The sequence below is a fragment of the Zophobas morio genome, unplaced genomic scaffold (assembly GCF_036711695.1).
Source record: "Zophobas morio isolate AGI-343-1 ecotype UQ-CSIRO unplaced genomic scaffold, CSIRO_AGI_Zmor_V1 ptg000002l, whole genome shotgun sequence".
In the NCBI taxonomy this organism is placed as follows: domain Eukaryota; kingdom Metazoa; phylum Arthropoda; class Insecta; order Coleoptera; family Tenebrionidae; genus Zophobas; species Zophobas morio.
In genome coordinates this window covers 22,809,718-22,837,429 of record NW_026972107.1, presented here as the reverse complement: position 1 = coordinate 22,837,429, position 27,712 = coordinate 22,809,718, and the positions used below count along the sequence as shown (strand labels likewise).

The 27,712-nt window shown below is 35.2% G+C and overlaps 4 protein-coding genes and 2 long non-coding RNA genes across 7 annotated transcripts; 3 read left to right on the top strand and 3 right to left on the bottom strand.

The window, feature by feature from the left end:
• The first annotated feature begins 6,768 nt into the window (after nt 1-6,768).
• Nucleotides 6,769-9,196, top strand: LOC135130775 (mediator of RNA polymerase II transcription subunit 17). Its single transcript, XM_064058199.1, has 5 exons — nt 6,769-6,944; nt 6,995-7,683; nt 7,739-7,944; nt 7,993-8,209; nt 8,260-9,196. The coding sequence occupies exons 1-5, from the start codon at nt 6,856-6,858 to the stop codon at nt 8,976-8,978; spliced, it is 1,920 nt and encodes a 639-aa protein (XP_063914269.1). The 5' UTR covers nt 6,769-6,855; the 3' UTR covers nt 8,979-9,196.
• Nucleotides 9,197-14,618: 5,422 nt separating this feature from the next.
• On the bottom strand, nt 14,619-16,562 carry LOC135129901 (uncharacterized). Its single transcript, XM_064057193.1, has 4 exons — nt 15,944-16,562; nt 15,748-15,865; nt 15,391-15,490; nt 14,619-14,642 (listed from the first exon to the last, which is right to left on the bottom strand). Exons 1-4 carry the CDS (start codon nt 16,560-16,562, stop codon nt 14,619-14,621), a joined length of 861 nt encoding a protein of 286 aa, XP_063913263.1.
• Nucleotides 16,563-19,006: 2,444 nt separating this feature from the next.
• Nucleotides 19,007-19,884, top strand: LOC135130769 (uncharacterized). Its single transcript, XR_010280841.1, has 2 exons — nt 19,007-19,086; nt 19,138-19,884. It is a non-coding gene; the product is annotated as an uncharacterized LOC135130769 (long non-coding RNA).
• Nucleotides 19,490-20,956, bottom strand: LOC135130755 (RNA-binding protein Rsf1). 2 transcript variants are annotated; one of them, XM_064058177.1, is made up of 2 exons: nt 20,846-20,956; nt 19,490-20,460 (listed from the first exon to the last, which is right to left on the bottom strand). In XM_064058177.1, the coding sequence occupies exon 2, from the start codon at nt 20,454-20,456 to the stop codon at nt 19,905-19,907; it is 552 nt and encodes a 183-aa protein (XP_063914247.1). In that variant the 5' UTR covers nt 20,457-20,460; nt 20,846-20,956; the 3' UTR covers nt 19,490-19,904. The 2 variants fall into 2 exon arrangements, with proteins under 2 accessions (XP_063914247.1, XP_063914253.1); XM_064058183.1 differs by lacking the exon at nt 20,846-20,956 and adding an exon at nt 20,581-20,839.
• Nucleotides 20,957-22,206: 1,250 nt separating this feature from the next.
• On the top strand, nt 22,207-23,584 carry LOC135122589 (growth/differentiation factor 3-like). Its single transcript, XM_064046868.1, has 4 exons — nt 22,207-22,413; nt 22,473-22,865; nt 22,918-23,086; nt 23,136-23,584. Exons 1-4 carry the CDS (start codon nt 22,207-22,209, stop codon nt 23,465-23,467), a joined length of 1,101 nt encoding a protein of 366 aa, XP_063902938.1. The 3' UTR covers nt 23,468-23,584.
• Nucleotides 23,585-24,076: 492 nt separating this feature from the next.
• LOC135122582 (uncharacterized) lies at nt 24,077-24,684 on the bottom strand. Its single transcript, XR_010279417.1, has 2 exons — nt 24,440-24,684; nt 24,077-24,385 (listed from the first exon to the last, which is right to left on the bottom strand). It is a non-coding gene; the product is annotated as an uncharacterized LOC135122582 (long non-coding RNA).
• Between the last annotated feature and the right edge of the window lie 3,028 nt (nt 24,685-27,712).

Below are 27,712 nucleotides of genomic sequence, written 5' to 3'. Positions count from 1 at the left end.
TAGTAAAAAGTGGTAATTTACTTTCTCTGAATTCTGTCGACAACAAAATGTTGCGACGTATGTTGCGACGAAACTCCGGTGAATGGGCGCCGTCGGTGACGGTTCGGAGTTTCGCCGATAATGCGTAGGGGTGGCGTACCTCGGTGCCAAGCCCTGCGCCGACTAGTGCCGTAGAAAACAAACACGTCTAGCCAACTTAGGCTATGAGGTCACCTTCACGCCAACGGTGCTCCCTTCCTTCCAGGGGCTCTAAAGCCAGAGACACGGATCTCTAGGTAGTCTCGTAGGCGCCCGGGGAAACAAGAAATAACATTCCGGAATTTTTAACAATAAAGGGTTTTTTATTTCCTGCCACCAGCTACACGGCTAAAATAATCTTACGGCTACTTTTAAAATAAAATTACAGTTGAATACAAAAGAGAACAAAATATCCGACACGGTCGTTCCGCGCTCCTGAACGGCAGCATCCTTCCGGACGGGCTCCTCCTGGCGGGCGATTCGAAAACAGAGCAGAATATCCAAAGCGGCACTTACGGCTAACCGCGTCGTTCTGCACTCCTAACTTCCACATCAGATTACGCAGAATTTTAATTTTTCACCTTTTCGACTCAATCGCTAATTGGTAATTCAAATTCCTTTTCGACCCTCGGTACGCGTTTCCGTGGGAAAATTTGATTCGTTACAATGGATACAAAAATCCAAATTTAACACGTATTTTGCTTAATACGAAGCTACAGAATTGAGTTTGACTTGCATTCTCTCACATTACCTAAATTTGTAGATTTCGTCAAAACTATCATTCTAACAGAAAAAGTTCAAGTGTGTTTTTACAAGTCAAAGACACAAAGAAACATTTTCCTGCACTGTTTCTTAAGATTACTCGTACAGAAGAGAAACGGACAATTTGGGGGGTGATCGCAGATCGCTCAGAAATAAACAAGTTTATCTGTGGTGATGTCCCACTTAGTTCCGTTCTTTTTTGTACGTGACTACAGATTTGTTATTGCTAGACCATTATCAGTTCTTTTTAATTTGGCTGTCACAACTACGTAGTACATTCCTAAACAAATGGAAACGTGTTCGTATTTCTCCTGTATTTAGAAACGTGGATAATCTAATCTATTATTTTTTATTATTTTTATGCATATTTACTTTGACTTGCAATGTCAATTTTGCCTAACTTTACTAATGTTTTTGATATACTTCTCTATCGTGTTGCCTATTACAATGTCAAAAATCTTATTTCGTCTTGCCAACATGGTTTTGTACCTGAATCGTCAACGTGTACTAATTAAGGACTATTTATTAGTTGTCAGATAATCTTAGCTGTGTCGACGTTCCGTGCGCCGATTTACTAAGGGTTTCGGCAAGATCTAGTACAGCATTCTTTTAAAAAAGCTCTATAATTTTGGTTTACATTATAAAATTTTGAAGGTAATATTAGCAAAATAGAATTTGTTATATTTAGTTGCATCAAAAGAATGTTTGGCTACTTCGGGTGGACCACAAGGTTCCCACTTAAATTCTTTACCATATATATTTATACTTATTATAAATGACCTACTATCTTTACTATCATATACTGTGCTAGGGTACCTATGTTGATGACATCAAATTACATTTATCAGTCAGATTCCCTGACGACATGTTACTATTACTAATACTTCTATTCAATTAATGATTATTACATAAAAAAGAAGCATGTAATGAAGGATCTTGGAGTCATTTTTAACTCAGAGTTAACTTTCCTAGAGTACATTAATATAATGTATTTTCATCTGCATCAAAGTCCTTAGCTGTTATAATGCGTGTAAATCTCAATTTACTGATATTATTAATTTGATGAAACAACAGAATATGCCATTTTGGTTTGGTCTCCGTTGTAGGTATACATCATATGATTTAAAACTGGACACGGTTCAACGATATTTTATGAAACATAGGTACATTTTATAAATTAGGCTACCGATGGACAGGGGATTTTCTGACAACTGAAAAGGAAAAGTGTGAAAAAAAAACACCGTCCACGTCCAGTAAGTACTCCACCCCTTTCGGTATACCATGCCCGTACCATTCCCGTTTCAGTGTTGTCAATTCCCCAAGAACTAAAGCAGAACCGTCCAGGTAGGAGCCGCCCTCAGAATGATTACAAGACGACCTTGAGCGGGCTTCATACCTTTTTGTTTTCTGCTAAGTTATTTTAGTTAGTTTTTCTTATTTAGTTTTATAACTGATAGTTGGGAATAAAAGTCGAATACTTTTTAAGTTAACCGTTGTGTAATTTTTATCTCGTGCGACCGCTTACGAGATCGACTGGAGATCCCGCTTCCTCTCTAAAGAAGGAGCTGGCGCCCGAGCAACCGTTCCCATAGACGGCGTCAATCCCCGCCAGGCGTGTCTTCAGCGGCACCTAGTCGGTCCAAAGAGCGTGGCGCTGACGTATGCCAACCACACCGCCACCCCCGGGTTTCGTCGTACTATGTAATACCAGGCCGAAATAAAAAATAATAATACAAAAATTGCAAAGTGTTTAATCACACTGAAGGCTAGACAACAACCTGTTGGGAAGCTGTAGACTGCAGTTTCGATCTGTTGTGTCTCCTCAATACAGCCCATCCCATCAAATTGTCTAGCATTCATTGTGTTTCACTTATGTGCTTAAGCTTAGCAACCAGGTGTTAGTGAGATGTTAGTGTGGCCTGTCTGCACAGGTGTAATTCAGCGTCCGGAGGGGCTTTTGTCCGGGAAGTAGTTGTTTCCGTCCACTGGTTGGTTTCTCCCAAATAGCACGAAAGTACGATCTTTCGGCAAGTGGGGGTAAACACATAGGTCGCCTCACTAACCCAATACAAAAATTAATGAGTTGTCTTCATAAACTCAGTATAGCAGCGTCTTAATTTTAAATAACAGTCAACGATCTCACTCAAATTCTCTCTTTGTACCGTTAAATTGATCTATCATTAAAAAGAAACCTTCTTGATGACAAGTAAAAATAAACCTTGTAGTAAATGTGTTATATATAATTAGTGTTCCACCATCAAAAAATAAAAAAAAATGGTTATAGGTTAACAGTTGTTGAAAATTTGACTACATATTGCCTTTTTTCACAATAGCATCAATTCTTGTAATCTTTCAAAGATCAAGATATTTGTTTATTCATAAAGCCACTATCTCAAATCAAAAAATTTGTATTAGATCATCAGCGGCCATTAATTTATTGAAAACATTTTTTTCGTTGTGAAAATTACTAACTATAATTCAGAACGGTAGGTTATTTGAACATATACTTGGAAAAAGACGCGTTACCATTTCTTGGAGATTTGTGGAATCATGATATATTACCCTTTTGAAATTTACCGTTAAAACTCCAAAAAGATTGGCATGTCAGGTGCTTTCTATTTGGTGTCTTAGTTTTTCTGTAAGTAATGATACAAGTAGAATATAAAGGGTATTTCAAAATGATTTTCATCTAATAGTTAGCTTTGAAATCGCTTTAACTCCTATCTTTCCCTTGATGAAAATCTGCAGCCATAGGCGACTAGATGAAAATCATTTTGAAACACGTTGTATTGTTACTCGTATTATGGAAGCATCTATGTTTACAGTTTTCTTTAGTTTTAAGTTGTTTTTAATATTACTTATTACTTAGGAAATGAACCTGATTGTTGAGCAATAAGACACGATAGGAACAGGTTGGTCGAAAAATCTAAAAAAGATTATGAAAATAACAGAAACAGTCTTCTTGCATATTTGGAGGGAAAATGTAGTAAATTTAAACCGCCTACTCATTGTTAAAAAGTGCCCTAAATGTACCTAAAGGAAAACATTGATGTGACGAAATTTCCATATCTTATTCCTTACCCTAAAGGCAAGTATGACGGTTATGGAGGAAGAAAATCTAAAGTATTAGAAAAAGGAGCTGTTATAAAATTAATCAAAGAAGCGGACGATAAAACATGTATTATAACGTTTAATTTTTCTGTTGTACTTATCTAGAATAGATATTTGTTGCAGGTACTACCAATCGTAGGTACGAGGTAAGTGCCAAATATTCTCGGCCTGATATATTTACGATTGCACGTCGGGAAATTTCTACAACTCACAACAGACTACTGTCCACTAATTTTGACACATTTGAAGAGTGAAATTTGAAAAATTATGGACTTATCATACCTGGTTAAAATTGAACATCAAGCGGTAATAAAATTCTTAGCAAAAGAAGGAATTACTCCAAAGGATATTAAGGACAGGATGGTTTTTGTGTTTGCTGAAGCTTGTCCTTCATATTCTACTAAAAAAAATGATCACAATTGTTTCGCATGGGGTAAGAAACCCTTGAAGACGAACCAATCTTCCAAAAAAATCATGGCCACAATGTTTTGGGACTTGAAGGCATGTTGTTGATTGATTTTAAAGAATGAAATACCACTGTCAGCGCTACATATTATGCTTCCTTACTGCATAAATTACGAAAACGTATTTGGGAAACACGGCCGAGAAAATTAACAAGAGGCGCTCGATTGCGTCATGACAATGCGCCCGTTCATACCGCACGTCCTACTCAAGCTGCTATAGGAGCCTGTGACTTCGAATAACTTGATCACCGACCCAACAGTACTGACGTACTGACTTAGCTTCGACCGATTATTACCTGTTCTCTAAGTTAAAAAAAGACTTGCGGAGAAAACGTTTGGGACGGATAAAAAGGTGCAATCGGCAGTATTACATTATTTTATTGATAAAGATTAAGTTTATTTTTTTAAAGGGATAGAGCTGTTATTTAAACGTAGTTTTCAATATATTGAAGTTAACAGAAATTATGTTGAAATAAAAATATTTAATTTTTTTGCATCATATCTCTTTCTTGGTTAGGCCGAGAATATTTGGCGCTTACCTCGTATCAGTGCCGCCGTGAAGATGACAATTGATAACATTGAAAATGTAGGATCTTTGTTAGTTATCAAAATATCAGACTCAAAAACACACGCTAAGAGAACGTTTACAGTTCTTACCCTGGATATATAGAAATATTTCTAAAATACCTTATAGAGCTCTGCGGCCACCCCATGCCTCAAGTTGGCATTTATTCTATAAATACAGTAATGGCAAATGTTTCAATCAACATGTAGGTATTAATAAAATAGGGGAAACACCGAATCTAATTGCAAAGTGGCTAAGAAAAGAAGATTTTAAAAGATACACAAGCCATTGCTTCAGAAGCAGTTCTGCCACTTTCTTGGCAAATACAGGAGGAGACCTAATTTCTATCAAACGTCACGGAGGATAGAAATCTAGCACCGTGACGGAGGGGTACATTGAAGATAGTATAAATAACAAAATTGGGGTCTATAACAAAATCTTTGATAGCCAATCCTCTACATCTGCCGGAGATTCTACTCGGAGGAGAGATCAAGTTGTGGAAAACATTAGAAAAGAAAATATTGAAGAAAATTTAAATAGTGCCTAGCAGACCAATGGTTCAAACTGGCAATAATTATTTCAGTATTCAGATTATTTTTAATGTTAATAAAAATTAGTTTGCAAAAATTGTTGTTTTTTTAATAAATTACATATTCTAACTTAAAAATGTGTCGTTTAAACGCTACGGTTTAAAAAATTACGTTGGGTAACAGTGAAAAAAAAACCGCAGTGTAACGTGTAACAGTGAAAAAATTAATTCTTTTTAACTAGAGCTTGCGTATCCTTAATGAAATATTAAAAGTTGCCATTTTTTGACAATTGTAGACAACAACATTTTTATACGAACAATATTAAAAGCAGGCTTTTTGACGTCTGTCATGAAACGTTAAAAGTGTTACTTTATGCCACTGGTGTTAACAAGAACTACTTTTAACCCTGATGTTCAAAGTAAAATTGTTCATAAAAATTAATAAAAATCCACTTCGTCGGGAGCAAATCAAGGGTAGTTATGTTAGCTATTTCTTCGATTTCCTCTGATACTGCATCGTTTTCTTCATTTTCTTCAGTATTCTAGCTTGTAAACATATAACTATGTATATAGGAATAGGTATGCAACGTTTTGTTTGCAACTGACAACAAACTGACAGTTTCTATGAATTTGTTCACGTCTACCCCGATGTCTTATCGTTTCATTTGCAAAAATTAATAATAATTGAACGTTTCTGTTACTTTTTACAGTGTTTGTAAAAAAGGAGTGTATGATGTTCACGTTAAAAGTGATTTTATTTCCTTCGTTCGTTCCCCGAACTTCCACACTCACAAAATAAAATCTCACTTTTAACACTTTTATCATAAATAACTGTTCTATATAGTGACATTGTTGTCCACAACCTTCAAATTCATTTTCAAGCCCTTTATCAATCTTATCTCTAATTTCGGTCAGTGTACCTTGATCTACAACGTGGTCTGAATTTTTGTTTATTCCTGCTTTATTTCCCTCGTGTTTTTTTTTACTTCTCGAATGTAACAGGGACAATTTGGCTAACAGGCTATTATCTTTTAGAAACAAAATATTATTGAAGTTATTTAAGGTCCAAACACAAGCCTGGAATTACTAGTTTGTTTTACTCTCAAATTTTTATGAAAATCTGTTACAAGTCAGAAGCGTGTACGTGACAAGATCAATAAAGTTTTGTTACTAATGACTAATGAGCCATAACTAGTTAAATTTTATTTATACGTGAATTTATTCCAGTCCTTTTAGTTCCACTTCAATTTAAATTTATCGACTATGGAAGAATCCTACTTTACCGATAGCTGTCAAAAATGAGCAATAAATAATAAGTTGTCAGAATATATTTTGACAAACCAAACAACGGTACCTGTAAACGAATGTTTGTTTTTAACCGTAATTTATTTATTTAAACTAATAAAATGTCATACTCTGTGAATATATCAGTGGAAGCACCCATAGAAAATCAAATACAAGAAATCACCTACGATGGCACTGAAATATATCAACCGTAAGTTTATATCTAACCTTAATTTTCGTTTTCCAAAAAATTTCTTTTAGTCCTCTCACATTATCCGAAAGCCTCGCAAAATTTGCCCAAAAGATAGACTTCAGTAAAACTGGTGAAGTTGACATTAAAAAGGAATCCGGGGATTTAATTGATGATAACAAGTCAGACTCTGACAGCAAAGACGCTTTTCAGTCGAGTTTGTGGCCATGGGATTCCGCAAGAAATAAACTGCGGAACGCTTTCCAAGAAGTATGTGTTTTAGCAGACGTGTTAGCTATAGCTAAAGACAAACGGTATATGGTTCTTGACCCAGTGCCACAAGATCCAATCGAGACCAAGCCAATGGTACAAATTTATGCTCGTAAGAAAGCTCTTGCTGGAGCAGCTAGTGTTTTGCTTACTGGCGCTGAAAGACTGAAAACTTCTCAAAATGAGGCTGCTAGAAACAGGGCAGTTCCTGATTTTCATATTGAATTATTACGATTAAGACAAAACTGGAGATTGAAAAAGGTGTCCAATACTATCATTGGTGATCTCAGTTATCGTACTGCGGGGTCTAAGTTTACGCAGACAGGAACTTTTGAAGTTACAAAAGCTGAAGATGATGAAAAAACTAATAGTCCACCAAGCAGCCCTGTCCCTGGTGGAGCTACTCCTAGTAAAACTAATTCAGCATTGAGAGTATCAATTCCATCAGAATTGCAGGGCGTTGCTTACATTGAAGTATTGTGTCAGAAAGGTAAGTCGCAAGTTGTAAGATTGTTATTATTCTAAAATTTTAAATCTCTTTTCAGATCAAGAGGATCTTTGCAGTGTTAATGTTAATTTACTGGGGTCTGGTCCTCCTGCATCAAATCCTGATATGCACTGGCAACAAAAACTAGAAGCTGCACAAAATGTTTTATTTTGTAAGGAACTTTTTAATCAACTGGCTAAAGAAGCTGTTCAACTACAGGCTCCTATTCCTCACATGGTTGTCGGAAATCAGATTATGGCCACGGTAACTAGGATGAATTTTTGTATTCAGTTTTTAATATTTCTTTTTTAGGTTTTTCCAGGAATTCAATTAATAATAGGTTTATGTCATTCAACAACTGGCGATAAAAAGCCCGCAAATGCAGCAACGTCAAAAACTGATCATGATCACGTACTTGAACACTCACTCCATCAGTTGCTTAGAGAAGTACATCATAGAAATACACATCATCCATTTCCCCATCCTGCAACAGGACCTCTTGGACCTTCAAAGAAACGAATGCTTGCAGGTATTAAAATAATCTTTAAAAGTTTCACATGTGTATGGTATGATTTTCAGGTCCAATGGCTGCTGATAGATACGAATTACTTGAAATGACAAAATCTGAAACTCTCCTAGAACAAATAATTAAACAAGCCCAGCATTTCTTTATGAGACTGCGCACTGAATACGTCTTAGATACCATAGCAAAAGAAGTAAAAGACCCTCTCATAAGCTCCCACTGGAACACATTAAACAGCCCAACTCAGTCCTGTGTGAAAATTAACATATCCACTCATGGCTATGACGCTCTCTGCAGAACTCCTTTAGTCATCCATGTAGGTGAAAAAAGCTTGAAATGTATTTGTAGAGATGGTAAAGTAATGCACATGAGTTATGAGCCACAAGAATTAAGAGATCTAATTTTTTGTCACATTAATCAACATCAAATTTTAGCGGTTCAAGCTTTGGCCAAAACAATGGGTTGGCAATTTTTAGCTAATTCAAATCATTTAGGTACAGGGGCTGTTGAACCCTTAGGTAATGCAAGCTCATGTCTGCTAGCTTCACCTACAGGTGACAGAATAATTGCTGTAAGATGTGAACCACAAAGTGGAATTCAAGTTTCTGTGGCACACTCGCCTAGAAGCGACTTTTTCCCTAGTAGATTAGTAACTGAAAGAAAGTGGGAACACTTGGGTGGGCAGTTTAGGGACGTTAGACTGGAAAAAATGGAAGGTAGGAATTTTTTACATAAAATGGAGTTGCTTATGGCTAGTTTAACCAGTAGTTCATAGGTTTAAAGTTTTTATTTTGTACATACCATATGTAATAAGAAAATTACTTAATATATATATACATATATATGATCTTAAAATTATAAGTTTCCATCTGTTTGTTGACTTCAGTATTTTGTAAATAATAAACATCATGTTCAGCAGATTTTAACAAATCAAGCAAATGTTTTATAATATTCCCTGTAAAATGGCTACTTAATGCATGAGGATAAAAATTACTTATTTTCTTTTTTACTTTTTGTGCTTAATTTAACCACGCAAGAATGTTTACTTCCTGAGCAAAAAAGCCGAATCAAATTTCAGTGTCTTTTAACACAAATGCATACTTTGATGCCAGCATTAATACGAAATGAATGTGCTAATGGTCAAATTTTTTCAAAGTATAGATATAAACAGTCAAAGTTAAAGAAGTACTGAGAAATTATTGCCCGTTGTTTATCTGTTTTAAATATACTTCATATTGTCCTCACTTGTGCGGACCGCGCCCTCTGGAATTTGCGTCCTCGCGGCGCAGGAGCTACAAGGGTGTTATTTACGCCATTAGAGCTATCGAAATAACATTTGTACCGTTTTTTTTTCTTCAATTACTTTGAACAAACACCACTACTCAAAGAATTTTAGTTCAAAGCACTAAATGAAGTTCACACAACACACGACAAATTCGCACAAGACGCAGCAAAAAATGGAATTTATTACTACTGCCTTATTCGATTAGATGGGTTGGCAAAAATCTTTCAAATGATATTGCAAAATTGACCACTTTGCATTAAGGTATTCTCTTTTTTCGTGGCGTTTTAAGTTTCGAAAAGTTCGTTTTAATAGCGGCTGTTTTTAAAAATAAAGATAATGAAACAATGGAAACAAATACCGATAAGTAGCCAACAGAACAGAAGAGTTTTCTATGGAAATTAACAAGAACCGATAATAATACATATAACCATATTTTCCAACAAATCACGTAATCTGGCCAGTGGGGATTAAATGCGTGTAGAATTCAGGGTTCTGTATCAAATTTATGTTTGGTTGTAAAGATGTGATGTACGAAAGTTGACGTTGTGTCTGGTATGTGTTTCTTTTTAATAGGGTTGAGGTGTTCTTTAGTTCTATGTAGTATCGATGGATCTAAAGATTCTACCTAGCTATGTATTTTTGGACACGGTGGCAATTGCGCTGCATTCTTTCTTGTTTGTTTTATCTATTTCCTGGCACAAATATGTTTGTAGGGTTTTTTTGGTTCTTAGTGTGATTTTGGTGAAAGTCCTGAAAGTATTTTTGTATTTTGGGTGTGGCGTTTTCTATATATAGCAGGCGGCAAAAAATACTACGTTGTGGTCATCTGAGTGTGTTAGAGTTTTTTTGTTTAAGAATTGTGTATTTATGTTTTTTGTTTACCTATATGTTATTTATGTCATATGAGAACCCGGTAGTCGCTGCAATTTGGAAGATGGGATCGAGTTATTGAGAGGAATGGAAAGTAGTCTATGGTAGAGAGAGTAAAAAGCTATTTTATGGTTAAAAGGATGGTATGAGTGATACAGGATGACGTGGTTTGTGTTAGCGGGTTTTCTGTAAATAGCGAAGTCGAATTTTCTGTGTGTATTAATAGTTAGTAGAAGGTCAAGGAATGAAATAGAATTATTATTTTGTATTTCGACTGTGAACTCGATATTTGGGTGTAAAGTGTTGATGTAACTTAAGAAATTGTTTATTTCGGTTGTGTTGCCTTTGAAGAGACAAAGGATGTCGTCTACAATTCTATATATATTTTCTATAGTTGGACATGTTTTTTATATAGGTCTTATTTGATTAGAATATTTTGTTTGTATGTGGTTTAAAAAGGTTTCAACTAGAAGAGGTGAAAGAGGGCTGCCCATCGCTAGTCTGTTGTTTGGTTTACAGTACTGGTAGTTAACTTTGAAAAAATTTTGTTTGAGTGTGATATTTAGAAGTTCGAGAAGAGAGTTGGAGACGGTTTAATTAATGACTGGGTAGTCATATAATGTTTCTTTGATGATTTGGTAGTACTGGTCAGTAGATACTAAGGGGAATAACTTTTTTATGTCAAAGGATATGAGGATCGTTTCTTCTATGGTTTTTGTTCTTTGCATAATTCCTTTCTTTCGAGCAGGGTCATAAATGTCTCTTCCAGGTTCTCCGATTGTTTCAGTGGCGTGCTGCAAAGCGTTTGCCGGCTACTGCACATAAAATACAAAAGCAGTAACAGTAAAATTTACTTCAGTTTTTATGTTGTTAGAAACATCTTTGTTTTTATGCCATGATTACACAAATAGGAAGACATTCTTACTCCATACGAACCTATTTTAAACCAAATGGTACCGCCTCTAATCCTCTGCTGACAAGCGACCGCTCCCGATATGGTACAGAAAGGGTCATAAATGGCAGTTGCGTGGAGCTGTTTTGCCGGCCTTTCTTTAACATTAGTCAAATGAGGTACGCTCCCTCCTGTCATCCTACCTCCATGATTACGCTAAAATGGACCATAACACTACAAAAGATTTTTGTCCAAAATTTTCCGCATATCAGAGATAAATTTGATAATCGATTTGTATTTTAAAGAAATTAGAGGGCACTAAATAAATTGGCAAATGTAAAATTATCAGATTGCTATATTTTCTAACCGATGAAAGGGTAGTGTGCAGTTTTCTTTGTTTATACCATGGAAGTAGAATTACAGGAGGGAGCATGCCTCATTGAACCAACGTTAAAGAAACACCGGCAAAAGAGCTCGATGCCATTTATGACCCTTTCCGTACATTGGGAGCGGTCGGTCTACAACAGAGGATCAAGGGCAGTGCGTTTTGGTAAAATGAGTTCATATAGGGAGTAAAAATGTTTTACTATTTGCTTATGTCTTATTAACTTATTTTTGTGTTTAATGCCCAGTACCCGGCAAAAGCTGTTCATCACGCCATTGAAACAACTAGTTTCTTGGAGGAGCTGGAGAGCAATTTATGACCCTAGTTAAGGGCGCGGTATCAGTATTATCATTATGGTAGGTAATTGGAAGTTTTTCAGTTCTTTTTGAGTAAGTAGGCGCTTCGAGAATGAACATATATAATTAACTTGCTAACAATAAATTGAATATATACGATAAAAATTATTTTTCTAAATAAGTCAGAGAACAACTGTTTTGCGAATGATAAAATTGTTTGTTTTTCGTATTTACAAATTCGTTTTTATCACAGTCTGTATTTGTGTATCTGCGTTTATCGGCAGCGCCGTCAGACCAACGATGGTTAAGTCACTGACAAAAACTGTACAAGAATAATGTCCTTGCAGTGCACCGGGGGAGATTCCAAAATTCAAATGCAACAACGCAGACTTTCACATTCCTACTACCTCCCATTTGGTATCTCAAGTCCAGTTCACATATTTTCTAAATCATTTTATTATTCCCACTCATTAAGGTAATGTGAGCAAATATTCTGAAAGTTATGTAAATAATCTTCGAAGCTAATGTAGATTTAATAGCTCTAAATTCTTTGTTCTCATGCTTGTCAACTTGACCCAATTGCTCTGTAAGCAAAGAATTTAAGCACGCGGGCACTCACATTTCTTATATTTTTTCATTATATGTTATTGATACTCTAATAAGGGAAATCTCAATGTCTCGATAACACTGGGTAAGCACACCAATGTCTCTCAAGCAGAAACTTTTACTTTAATTGAATGCGTGGGTAGTAAAGTGTCAATGCAATGCAAGCCAGACCACTGTGGGGGTGTTTGTAGGTGTGGTATCAGTTCCTAAAAGTGCCCAAAGGAACACACTCAACGAGTGCACGAGATTCAAGCAGCGCTTCAAATTGTATCCTGGGCTTCATCAAATACACAGGCGTCCTGTAGGACTCGACACTATGGGGGTAGCACGCAACAAACCAGGTTTCCGTACGCGGATCTATATATTATAATAGGGCCCCCTCACCATCAACAACAAAAAAAACCTATCATCGATACTTCAAGTCAGTTGAAAATTAGTCTCGAGTTGTTGGTTCGTCACAGTAGTTGTTACCACACGTGTTTATCGTTTTAAATAAAGTATATCAAAAAGTTCCAACTTACAGGTTTTCATCCCATAAAAACCTCTCTGCTTGCTTACATCATTTACTTACTAAAGTTACAGTGTAATCACTGTTGAGTTGTCCTAAAACCAAACTGTCGAGTTGTAAAGTAATTCTAGCTGTAAAATTTACTCAACAATGGTGCGCGAATTTTTTGAACCTATACAATACAATTGAATCTGATATACTAGTCGACAAGCAATTGATAATTTAATCATTAATTATATGTTAAGTAGAAAAGCTCCTTAGTCGTTTTTTTTTTTTACTATCTGAAAATTTGTACTTTATTATTACTTACGCAAAATATGGCAATTAGTCCAGTCAAATTAGCAATCAACCTCGGAATGAGAGATAATCAGCTACATTTTCGTATATACCTTCATTTTGGCGTTCTAAAAGTTATCTCAAAAGTCTCATAAAATCTCGTGTCTGCGTCGTAAGTTACTCAAGGTCAAAAGTCAAGAAAAACAATTTTTTGCGATTATCTCGGTTGCTATTGCTCCAATGATGTTAACATTTATTACCATAATTGTAGAGCACAAAATTTGGGACAAATTTTATTTGAAACATTTTTTCATGCGCTCAATCGTTTTTGAGATAGAGGACAGTGAGCGCGCAGCGTTCGTCTATACGTACTGTAATGCAATCAACCGTGAATATCTGAATACTACCTTGAATTTTGAATAATTTGTATTATTTATCAGTTAATACATTGCATTTAATAACATTTTGCATATTTTCAATACATTCATTTAATGATACTTACCAGTGGCGGCTCGTGAAGTTTTCTTCAGAGGAGGCTCAAATTTGAAAAGCACTACTTTTTATATCTTTCATTATCTGAATATTTTTTTTGTCATGCCCACGAAAAGAACACTCGTGCGTTGATAGATAAATAAACTTTTGCATCGATTAGTCTTTTCAAAATTGCCCAATTTTCACCAACTTTCTCGTAATAGTTCTCCCTTTTATGAGCCGAATCTAAATGATTGGCATTGTTTTGTTTACCAAGCATTTCTAATTTAATCGAAGAAAATATGTGGTCCTATGATTTTTCATGCCTTTCTATAGCTCGTGACAAATTTTGTAAATTATTTTAGCCTGTTTTACCCCAAACGGAAGATTTATCACTTATAAATAATACACAATTCCAACAGTATAATTTGTTTCTTAAAACCGAAGCCGTTAACTATTTAGTTTTATTATAATTATTTTCATGAAATGCTCTGTTTTATTTCTAATTGTAACTGTCAATACAATTAATGGGAGTGATGGTGTTGGTCTCCCCTTTTGTACCCTTACCTACGTAAAGCCTAAACATCACCATCACTGAACAGGGAGCTCGCGAAACCACCTCAAAGTTTTTCCTACTTACACCCGATTGCGCCAACTAATAAGAAAGAGATAAAGTTATCTGTACGACTTGATCTGAAAAGAGATGAACTGGCCGGAGGCTAGCGGCTTGGAGCGGCAGTCCGATGAACGTTTTAGCCAATGCAATACAGACTGACGATGCGTCAAGGTCTACGGTCTCAATAGCAAGATGCATTCTCGGCGGAGGCTAGCGGCTAACAAGCCTCTGCCGCTGAAACCAAACGCGGAGTGGTGTGAATGTGAATTATGATTGTGAGGGCGTAAATATAAATTTTTGCGACATTTTAACCTGATATATGATGAAAGTAAATGAAATCCAGCAAAATATTCTGAAAAATAACAAATGTCTACAAAAATATAAATTCTTTCATCGAAAAAAATTAGAGGAAGCTCAGCTCCAAAAAACAGAGGAGGCTCAGCCTCCCCTGCCTCCTCTGAGGAGCCGCCACTGATACTTACCTACTTTGTGTAATTAAAAACTTTAAATGAAATACTTATAAATAAATAAATAAATAAATTTATTCACGGGAGACCCCTTTAGTACACATTACAATAATTAGTGCTGATGTAGGTGAATCAGATTAAATAAACTTAAAATTAAACTCAAATTACATTATTACATACATTAAATAACTAAATTCTCAATGCTAGATTTAAATTGTCATAAGGACGGACCAAAAATTTCCACATCATGTGCATTAACTTCCCGAGTTAATCTAGCTATTGGAGAAAAAAATCCATAATTCGTACGATGCAGCTTCGTGTGAAAAGTTGGATTGCTTCTCATCTGTCTTGTGGGGCAGTTTAAACTAAAAAGTGCTAACAGTTCTGAACAGCTGATATAACCATTAAATAAACTAAAAACATAAATAAGGTCAGTATGTAATCTTCTGCTTTCAAGAGTGCTTAAATTTAGTATGTCCCTTATATTCTGGTAAGTATATTCTTCTCTTGTGTACCCTAATTTCCATGCACAAGTGCGTAGAAACGAATTTTGAACCTTTTCCAAACTTTTGATATGGGTCATATACATAGGCGACCATACCACACTTGCATATTCTAAATGAGACCTTACAATGGAGCTATATACTAATTTATACGAATTGACGGAGAATAATTTCAATGATCTATTAATCAATCCAAGCATTCTGTAAGCCTTACTAACAATGTACTGTATATGTGGAACAAAACACAGTTTGGAGTCCATTATAATACACAAATCACGAATTTCCGAAACCACCTTTACCGGTATCTGATTGATTTTATATGAAAAAACAATGCTATGTTTAGTCCTATAAAAAGAGATTTTATAACACTTGTCAAAATTTGTTTCCATATCGTTCCATTTGCAACAATTTTCAACCTTTAGGAGATCACTCTGGAGAAGCGAACAGTCCAGTACCGAAGATATACTCCTAAATATTTTCAAGTCATCTGCAAATAGAAGTATTCTCGAATATTTTAACGAATTGCCTATATCATTTATAAAGAGATTAAATAAAAGAGGCCCACAATGGGACCCCTGAGGAACTCCGGATTTTACAATAACTGCCTTTGAGAGGAATTTGCCGATTTTTACTAGTTGAGAACGAGTTGTATTGAAGCTTTCTACCCACTTAACAAACCTATCATCAAAATTCATTGCATTGAGTTTATATATTAAAATTTGATGATTAACCCTATCCAACGCTTTTGAAAAATCTTCATAGACCAAATCAACTTGATTACCCCCCTCAAGACTGCTTACAATATAGTTTTGGTAAATAAGTAGATTTGTTGGAGTTGATCTGCCTTGACAGAATCCATGTTGTTCATCGACGATTATCTGTTTACATACTACTTTTAACTGCTCAGCAATTAATCGATCTAGAAGTTTTGGTAACACAGACTGATTGCAAATCCCCCTATAGTTTGTTATAAGCTCCTTGTCACCAGATTTGTAAATTGGTATCAAGTAACTTGTTTTCCAAAAATCAGGAAATTTACCAGAGGAAATGGATAAATTGAATAAATATTGAATGGGCTTACATAGGCTAAACACACACGGTATTAAAAATTGTGTTGGAATCCCATCCGGACCTGCACTACCCGAAGGTTTCAAGGCTAAGATTCCATTAAATACTTCTCCCATAGTTACTAAACTGAAATTAAAATTTGTTTTACCAGATATCTGTACTTTGTTCAGGTCAATACTTTTGGATGGATCTCTGTAAACTGTTTGAAAATAGCGTGCAAATAAATTGCCAACTTCATTTGGTTCGCAAGACGACGTTTCATTATATTTCATCGTATTGGGATAACTATTGACATTGTTTTTATTTCTCCATTACTTCCAAAATATATACATAGTTTGGGATCAGAATTTATGTCTTGTTCGGTTCTACGTATAAACTCATCATAACATTCTTGTGTTTTATCTTTACAAAGTCTCTGATTTGTGAGAATTTAAAATAATCATTACAGTGACCTGTTTCCTTATATTTGGTATGTAGTTGTTTTTTCTGTCGAATAAGTTTTTTCAATTCTCCAGAAAACCACTTAGGGTATTAGAAAGATCGGAATTTCTTTACAGGGACCATATCTTGAATTATATCGTATATTATACAGTAAAATGTGTTCACCGCTTAATCTAAATCTTGAGATAAAATGAGTGTTTCCCAATTAAATAGATTAAGCCGATAATTTATTTCTTCAAAATTTGCATTGTTAAAGTCAAAATAAATTTCTTCTATCTCAAGATTTCGAAATTTGGCATAACAATTAATTTGGACTATGTAGCTTGAGTGAAACATACGAGGTAAGCGCCAAATATTCTCGGCCTAACAAAGAAAGAGACCTGATGGAAAAAAATTAAATATTTATATTTCAACATAATCTCTGTTAAATTCAATACATTCAAAACTACGTTCAACTAACAGCTCTATGCGTTTAAAAAAAATATTTGAATCTTTATCACTAAAATGATGTAGTACTACCGTTTGCACCTCTTTATCCGTCCAAAACGTTTTCCCTGCAAGTCGTTTTTTATCTTAGAGAACAGTTAATAATTGTTCGAAGCTAAGTCAGTACTGTAGGGTGGATGATCAAGTTACTCGAAGTCACAGGCCCCTATAGCAGCTTGAGAACGACATGCGGTATGAACGAGCGCATTTTCATGAAGCAATCGAACGCCTCTTGTTAATTTTCTCGGCCTTTTTTCCTAAATACGGTCTCCTAATTTATGCAGTAAGTAAGCATAATATGTAGCGTTGACAGTGGTATTTCATCCTTTAAAATTAATCAACAACATGCCTTTACAGTCCCAAAAAATTGTGGCCATGATTTTTTTGGAAGATTGGTTCGTCTTCAAGGGTTTCTTACCCCATGCGAAATAACTGTGATCATTTTTTTTAGTAAAATGTGAAGGACAAGCTTCAGCAAACACAAAAACCATCCTGTCCTGAATACCCTTTAGAGCAATTCCATCTTTTGATAAGAATTTTATTGCCGTTCGATTTTCAATTTTAAACAGGCATGATGAGTCCATAATTTTTCAAATATTACTCCTCAAATGTATCAAAACTAATGGGCAGTGGGGCTTGAAATTTTACACACATACTGCGGGGACCCTCTAGTCTTTTATGAGTTGTACAAATTTCCCGACGCGCAATCGCAAATATATCAGGCCGAGAATATTTGGCGCTTACCTCGTAGATTCATTTACAATAGGTGTATTTGCATACTTGGTTGTAAAATTAACTTCATTGGAAAATACTAAATCAAGAAAAGTGTTCATACTATTTGGTAAATAATTAGTCTGAAACATATTTAAATAAGAGAAGCAATACTTATTGTATAGGTATCTTAACTTATTGAAAGTAGATTTTAAGTAGAAAAATAATGAAGTACTTTATCTTTAAAATGTGTAAGTTTTTAGATATTAGATAATATATTATGCTTGTTATATTATTATATATCTTAAAGATATATTAATTTATTCAAAGTAAATTTGAAGGAAGTAGAACGAGTTAATATATTTTAATTTTATCTTTATTCAGCAGTTGTACATTTGTTACGATTGAAATTGAATTGCAGTGAAAATCTATAAATCTTTAATAATTTAAAGAACAAAAGTATTAATTTTCTTCTTCATCGTCATCTTCTGGACGTTCGAGAATTTCTGTTTCATCGTCATCATCATCTTCGGTGCCCTGAATCGTTGTTTCCAGACCTTCCAGTTATAATCATGATGGAAAAATAATAATAACTATTTCATTAAATGAGTTTTTAATTCCACAAAGTAGGTAAGTATTATTCAATGAATATATTGAAAATATGTAAAATATTATTAAATACAATGTATTAATTGGTAAAGAATAAAAATTATTCAAAATTCAAGGTAGTATTCACAAATATTCACGGTTGATTGCATTACGGTACGTATGGATGCCCTGTATCTCAAAAACGATTGAGCGCATGAAAAAATGTTTCAAACAAAATTTGTCCCAAATTTTGTGCTTTACACTTATGATACTACATGTTAACATCATTGGAGCAATAGAAACCGAGATAATAGCAAAAAACTGTTTTCTTGACCTTTGACCTTGAATAACTTACGACGCAGACACGAGATTTTATGAGACTTTTGAGACAACTTTTAGAAAGCCAAAATTAAGGTATATATAAAAACAACAGCTTATTATCTCTCAGTTGATCCCTTTTTTAAGTGACTGGACTAAATTACAGACTAATGAAATGCAAACTTGGAACTCACGCTTGCTAAAATGGCGGCACATACTGGTAATTTCTATCCCAATATCGTTGCCAAATGCCAATGTATAATACACAGGTCGATGCTGTACCTTTGTGATAGCAAATTTAGATATTTGTTATAACCACTATGTACTTCTGCTGGTAAAATGGCAGTTATCCGTGATTTGTACCATCCTGCACATAACCTAACTAACAAACGTGTAAAATACTAAGACATTCTTCCCGCCTAAATTAATATAAACACATTGCTTCAATGGTACAACACACTGTTATTTTAATTTCTATTTGTAAATAAAATACTTTCAATACATTTCAAATAATTTATTAACTCTATTTCAAAAGTTTCACTCCATAATGTAATGTAATATAATTAATAATAAAAAAAAATACAGTATTATTAGTTTATGAACTTGACACATGACAACAATCAAGTGTTACACTTTACAACTCCAAATAGTGGGTGGCAAAGTTCTCAAAACGTTGATCAACACAAAAAACCGTTGGCGAGTTTGAATCCAAACCTGCATGTACGGTTCAATAAACTCACTACAAGAATTGTACTTTCAAGAGCAGCGGGAAACACGCATGTAGTGCAGGTTAAATTGCGATTTTTCAGCATCAAGATCTAACGCTACAGGTATGTATGTCTTTCATTACATCATAATTAAAAAATACGTAAAAAAAAAGGAAAAAATATACAATCTTAACCTTACTCTACGAACTAATGCCTCTGAGGAGCCCCAGCTGGGGATCTTGACCTGAATCTTGAATCATTATCAAATCTTCGACCTCCGCCACCTCTTCCTCCGTAACTGTCGCGTCCAAAGCCGTCACTCCTTCTGTTAAAATCTCTGCCCCCGTACGACCTGTTCCCGTCGTTGCGTCTTCCTCCGTATGGATCAAATCGACCACCGGGTCTTCCTCCCCGGCTGCCCCTGAATCCTCTGTCGCCCCCATAGCCGCCCCCGCGGAAGGGAGGTCCTCCGCGGCCGCGGCCGCCCCTGAAGCCCCCCCGGCGGGCCTTTCCTCTTGCTATTTCCACCCGTAGCTTCGAGCCCAAGAAGTCAGTTCCGTTCAGGTTATCACAAGCTGTCTCAGCGTCGCTGTGATTGATAAACTCGATAAAAGCGAAACCTGGCGGGTTGAAAGCCACCCAGACTGAGTTCAGTTTGCCGTACTTTTCGAACTCTGTTTCGAGGTCTTCTTTCTTGACGGAGTCTGTGAGCCCCCCGACGTAGACCCTTGCGCTTCGCTCATCTTCCCGTTCGCCCATGTTTCTGTGGAACGTAGAATTGCGTAGAAAAGGTCAAATTATCAGTCGTTTGGGCGAATTCGTACGTTTTTAAGCGATTTGGGTACAATGTCAAAACGATAGCGGAGGTTAACGTGCAACTTACAACTGTGTGCGGATGATGCATTTCGCTAAGTTGGAAGAATACTTAACTAAATAACGGCGATTGTTTTGCGGGGTACCCAATTCGTGGTGTTGACGCACTGTGTTCGTATTGCAAAGCAAATCAAAAACAAAATGTCGGGTATGGCAGGGCGTCGGTTTAAGATTACTGTACTGACGAGATTCGCAGCCAAAACGGCGATTTGGTTACAAGAAATTATAAATACGGTGATTGCGCTGTCGCAGATACTATTTTTACAATTAGTTACCCAAATTCGAAGCGTCGGTCAACGGAGATTTACGGTGATTTTTTAATACACAGTGCAATCTAATCGAAGGCTGCTTTGGCGTTTGCGTCTTAAATGCGAAGCCGGACAAAATTGACAAACCATCTAGCTGCGAACGACCAATCACGTAGCGCTGTATAAAAATAAACTCACTTCCCGGGCCAGGACGTACTGTGATTGGTCCACGAGTGGCGTCACTACCAAATTTGTCTCCCGCCAAAATATGAATTACGACAAAATTAGTGATCGATAGATACGTTGTGAAAGCCGTGGCAACTGGCAACGCAAATACGATTATAATCATTTATTATTCATAACCGACGGTTCTTTAATAAAAAATGCGCCAATGAAATTTCTATGTTAGCGACAAAAGCGAATTTATGACATTCAACAGTCAGAATCAATATACAGAGTGGTGCCTTAAATATTGTCAGGTTGAAAGAAAGTTGACTCTGGTTTGTTCTGATCAACAGTTTTATGACGCTGTTGCTATGCTGAGATGGCTGAGAAATAGCGATCGTTGATTGGTCCTCCTTAAAAATCTACTTGCTACTTTATTTTATAGAAAGAGGAAGAATCAAACTATATTTCTAATATGAATATTACAAAATTAACAAAAATATTTATCTAAAATTATTTTATTCGTAAAAAAAGTTTGCTCTTTTAAACATTGTTTGATATTTCGTTGTTGAACAAGATTAGAAAATACTTTGATGAAAGAAAATAAAGAACCACTCAATTTATATATTAAATACGTACGCATTTTAATATTTTCCATTTCATTTAAACTAAACTGCATTTTTATGGGGGCTCTGTAACATTACAGAGGTTCAAAAAGGGATTTATACTTTATATATTCCTAATACAAATAAATTCACTTAAAGAAAGAACACTACAACAGTACCTAGTAAAATTTTACAACTGTTACTTTGAGGGATTCTCGGACAATGCAGGGGGACAATAACGCCAATAAAAGGAGCGTGCCGCCACTGTATAGTGGGCTAGAAACATCCAGGGTTGCATTGAATTTGTGATTTGTGATTTTGTGGGTCCAACCTTCATGATTAACTTTGAAATACCAATAAAATTTTACTAGGTACTGTTGTAGTGTTCTTTCTATAATTGTAAACATAACCTTACTACATGCTTGACTAGGTCAGTTTAAAAAAAAATGCGCGGTTTGTAGTTTCATGCCGCTAGTTAATCTCACAATCACAATCAACACAAAACGGGTTATTTTTCAAATTACTTCTCAGATTAAAGAATTTACAACTTCCCTTGCTGCCTGGGCGTATCTAATGGGACTTAATTTTTAAATTACATCACTCACATTTGTAGTTAAAATGTGGTCAATAAAAGCCGCTTTTTGTACTCTTTGTTTTCTAGTTATAAATTTGGAATGTGAGGCCAAAACTTATTATTTCAGTTTAAATAAAACTAGCAACGAATATGTAATTCGCAGTCGTTTGAATGCCTACAATGCTACTCATGGATATCAGTCAGGAATTCAGTTGAGTGAATTACGAAATAATGTTTCGAGAAAAAAGGCTGTAAGTTGGATATGGTGTGTTATTATGGACAAATGGTAATTGATACTGTCAATTTCTAGTTAACGGAAATTCTGACTCATCCACTTTTGGACCCAGAGTGGGACTACAACTGGAAAAACGTCACTAGACCAAAACTACCCACTTACATCAGTAAATATTATGAAATGTTTTCAAAAAACGTAACAAGTCCGATACGGTTCCTTTTCAATACTAAACCGCAAAATTCAAGTATCATTAAATATAACATCAGCAATGTAGACATAACTGAAAATATTTCTGAAGTGGAATTACATTTTTTCCACAAAGTTGAGAAAAACCTGTTGCAGAAGTCTTTAATACTACGACTTTATCAACTGGAAAACGAGTATATCAACGAAACCACTTTGGTTAATCCAGACGCGCACAAACTATTAAACGTGATTTACATTTATCAAGCAGAAAGCGGATGGCAGGTAAATGAAAACCCTTGCTTTTATAAAACTTTAATGGTTGCATTTGTTATAGATATTTAAATTAACGAATGCTCTCGTCAACTGGTTTAAAAACAAAACAGATCTTTCGTTATTTATTACAATTTCTAAACCAAATGAGGAGCAGTTTAGTATTTTTAAGGAAACTAGTAAAGACATTTTGAGAACGTTTTTGATTTTAAAATCAGAATCATCAAATAACGGTAACATCAACCTTTTTTTTTTCACAAAAACTACAATTTTTAATTATAGGATTCTTCCGACATAATGAAAGCGACTTACACAGCAGCCTGTGTCGAAGACATGACTTACACATCGAATTTGAAAAATTAAATTGGATGAAATTTATAATAGCTCCTTCACGTTATAATGCTCGTAATTGTTATGGTACGTGTTATAGAAATGACGACAATTTACCCAACCATGTGAGAATCACTAACTTTGCTCCAGAGGTTATTCGAAAACCTCTGTGTTGCGCGCCAACCAAGTACTCTCCTCTTCCAATAATGTTTTACGATAAATATGGCAACGCTGTAATCAAGGTTTATGAAAATATGATCATTTCAGCTTGTGGTTGCAGGTGAACAATTTGTAACTCAAAAACAAACTTTATTAAGAAGCAAACAAACAAAAGACAATGTTTTGAAATTTAAAATACTGTAACAAAAGAACCTTTCTATTAAACAATCATTGAAAGCAAAGTAGGTACCTTTTATTCAGCATTACCTTAAAACTGAATCTGAAGGGCACGCAAAGACTCTCATTAATCATTTATAAAGCACGGATGATATTGGTGATGGTACTTTATCTGAAGTTATAACAGGGTTGTTGAAAGGAACGCAGGAAAACACTAGTGGACTGATACCAATTGGTATGTAATAGTATGATTAGAGTAAGGGAGTAACGTAGTTTTTAAGGTATACTTCCTCTGAGTAAGACCAACTCATTAGCAAAAGTTCTTTTTCCATGTGGTGAGCATTTAGAAAATATGCAACCTATTTATTTAGTGGATATAAAAATAATTTAACTTGAAATTGTAAAGCATTTATGTATTATACCTGTCCATCCATAGAATTTTCCAATTGCGCTAGAACCCAGCCACAACAAGAAAATGGTTCCAGAAGTAGCTAATAACATGTTATTTTAAGTTTATAAATATTATTACGTTGATCGGTGAATAAAATCGGCGTGGGTAAAACTCAACAATTTATTTCTGAGTAATTCAAATTTACACGACTAATTACAGAGCGATTATGTACAAAATAAATCCGACTGGAATGAATTTGACTAGATTTTACTTCTTCCATTGTCTGGACCACACTGTCTGTTCCCGACGGTGGTTCCCATTTAAACAGCCACGCGTTCCTTCTCGAAACGCCTCCGTCACTGCTTCTAGACTTGTGTGGAGCACCCATTCGCGACTTCCGCTTCCAGGCTTTTCGTTAGCGAACGCCGTCCAGCCACCGTCACCGACGATGAGTCACCCATCATCGCCGCACGTACTAGAAAACCAATAATTTTTATTGAGATTCAACAAAGAAAAACAGCAAAGTTACGCAAACGTGATCAATCCAAATTGTCAAACCACTAATCAAACAGATATATCAACAGTTGATTTTAACCTTTCAATAGCCAATATGAGTTCAAATGAAGAAGCACCAAAGTTGTTGGTTAACACTGGACCAGAGTCTGTTGACTATTTCAGATTTGTAAGAGATGGGTGGCGATCTGAAAATAGGGAAAGTCGCAACGTTAAAGAAGTTATAGTGGTGAGATGAGTAGAAATTCAGCCAAAAGCTACTCGTAAGCAAGAGTGCAGAATGGCTTTTTTTTGGCTTGAAAGTTACTTACTTCCTAAGCTAATTACAGTGTTTTGTAACAAAGAAAATAGGAATTTGTAATATATCAACTGTTTGATTTTTTTATTGGTTGTTAAATTTAAAAATAGGTATTAAAAACGTAAAGACTGATGGCTTTTTGTGTTTATGACTTACAATTTCAAATATTAGTTAACCTGTTATTCAAAAGCTCTCGTTCGTGGCAAAATCTCACTTGTGTACAGGATGTTTCAACTGAACTGGAACTATGATTTTCACTTCGTCACCGACGGTGTTAGGCAACACGTAAAATGCGCGTGTTTTAAGTAGCATCAGAACGTACATATACATATAAACAACCAACTTCCAATCAATTTTCTTTGTTTTTTTCCATATCGACAATTGTTTCTATTTTAGTACTGTTTTATAATATCAGTTAATGTTAATGTAGTATATTTCCTGTAAATAAAATTACGGCACAATCTTAGATCATATAATAAATAGATACCAATACTCAAACTGAAAGCTGTGACTAGACATGAAGCTATCTCTTGTCGTTTTCTACGTCAAGGGGAGTAGTATAATGCTATCCTTGTGTGATCACCACATCTTCATCTTTGTTATATGCATTTCATCTGTATATGTCTATTTCACTTCCATCCTTGTACCGCACCAGCGCAACAAATCGCTTTTGACAGATGTTTCTTCTAACCTCTCTTTCGAGTTGTTGTACAAAAAACAATTTTAGAATTTAGAACAAAGATCCTATTTTAAGTGATGTAGTCATAAAGGATCACAATTGCTGCCCAATAATTTACTATTCCTTTCCGTTATCTACTGTGAATTATTTATAAAATCAAGCTGTCAACATCTTTCTTCCGAAGTTAGTTCAGACCACGGGTTCAGACATACTTCCTAAAATTTAGGCGCGCAAAATTCAAATAGTGATCAGGCAAGGATAGCTTCATTGTAATCCCTCCATGCACGAGAGAGATGTGTGACAGGAGGATGTCGTCACAGGCTGTCCTAGGGAAAGAACACGGCGTGGTGGTATCTATTTATTATATGATCTAAGGGCACAATTAGAATCACGTACCTACCAGCTAATGTTGTACCTTCTATTAATTTAAAATTATCTGTATCACATTAATATCAAAATCTTATGGGTGGCTCTCAAAATGTTTACTTCGTCTTGTCTTGTTAAAGCTCGTTTACTGTCGTCTGAACTAACTCGGTAAATTAGCCTTTACACGCACCCTGCCTGTAAAGCGTTACCGTGGCAGCTTTACAGGCACCGTGCCTGTAAAACGTTGTCATGATAGCACCGGAATCAAACACACATTCGCTGCGTCGGCCTTTTTCTTAATCTCACTAATACTGTGCTAATACTAACGTTAAAATCACCTTCAAACTCTTCATCTTCATCGAATTCCACAATTAACAGAGCTCAGAAACAAAATTAAACTATTTAAATTATTAATCGAATTTACAAATTGACAGTCCCGTTATTTTCAAACAATTCAATTTTCCATAGTTACCAGAGCAAACTATGAAAAATAACTATAATTTCCATGACTGTAATTTCAAGTAAAATTTCTAGAGATGCCAAAGTTGTTCATTTTCAGGATTTTCAGCAAGAGGAAGTAAAACGTTGTACGCGGCTCGCTTGCAACTAGCCTTTACTGGGGCTCACCGGATTACAGGGCTCGCTCCTACGTCGCTCGCCCTGCAAACATTCCGGCTCGCCCGTAAAGGCTAATTTACTAAGCTTGCCACGTAAATAACTATTACCTACCAGTGGATTTGTTTACACTGCTGGTCGAACAGAAAGTGTCAAAGTGACATTTATGATAGCTGCTCTATTCTCAACCAATCAGCACGTGTGTTAGGCATGTTCATGTCAAAATTGAACTGTGAACAGACGTAGAGCATGGATATCAGTAATTCAAAATTACCAAAGCAAAAATTTGCTTCAATCATTAATAGTCACCCAGTATTTACCTACGTAGCCGAATAGGATGCATATGACTGCATCGATGAAAATCTTGCTCTAACTTATTTAAGTGAAACATTAATTATATGTAATATAGATTACAAAATTTTTATTTTCTGAAGAAGAAAGACCGTTGCCAAGCATTAATAGAATAATACATTATATAAGATATAAAAAACCCCCAGCATTAGTCACTGTGTGACTTGTTTGAACAGTTCTACTGCGGTATTAATACTTCTAGATGTTTTATGTTATGGATTTAGCCATGCGTTGTCGAAATAAAAAAAAATGAAGGAGTGCGAAATGCAAAACTGGATTAATTTTTAGCCACTAATTTTCTTAAAAAGTTGCCACACAGGACACTTTGATAGTAGCTACTGTTTTAATCTTCTCAGTAGATAATGTTTTTGGTTTACAAGATCATCATTCTCTGTCCTGTTTTTATTGCCTAGTGATGTACTATATTTTTGACATATTTAGAAAGATTTTATTTAGTTGTTCGCCTACGATTCTTTCCACTGTTTAATGCATATAATATTCTTTATTTTCGAAATTGCTTAACAGTCCCTATCTGGATAAAGCAGTCATTGCTTGCTGTTGACTTATGATAACAATTCATTGTTGGTCTGTGAATGAATTCACACACCTGTAACAGTGGCGTAACAATCAAACTGCGGGCCTGTGTTCTACAACTCTGTGGGGCCCCTAATGAACAGCGAAATAAAAATATTTAAAATCACGAGTATAATGAGTAAAGTATGAGTAGATTGCAATTAGGGCTTACGTTTTAATAAAATCATTCTACCTGAAACACTGAATTAAAACATATACAATTATACATATTAGAAAGTAGCCGACCAAACAAACGTTGTTTTGGCATTTCTAGTGAATATTTTGGTAGTTAAATAAAAAATTAAATTAAAATAAATACATGTTAATATAATTAAATTAAATTATAAATTATACATAAAAATTTATCCTACGACAATGATTATATTCAATAGCCATCTTGCAACCCT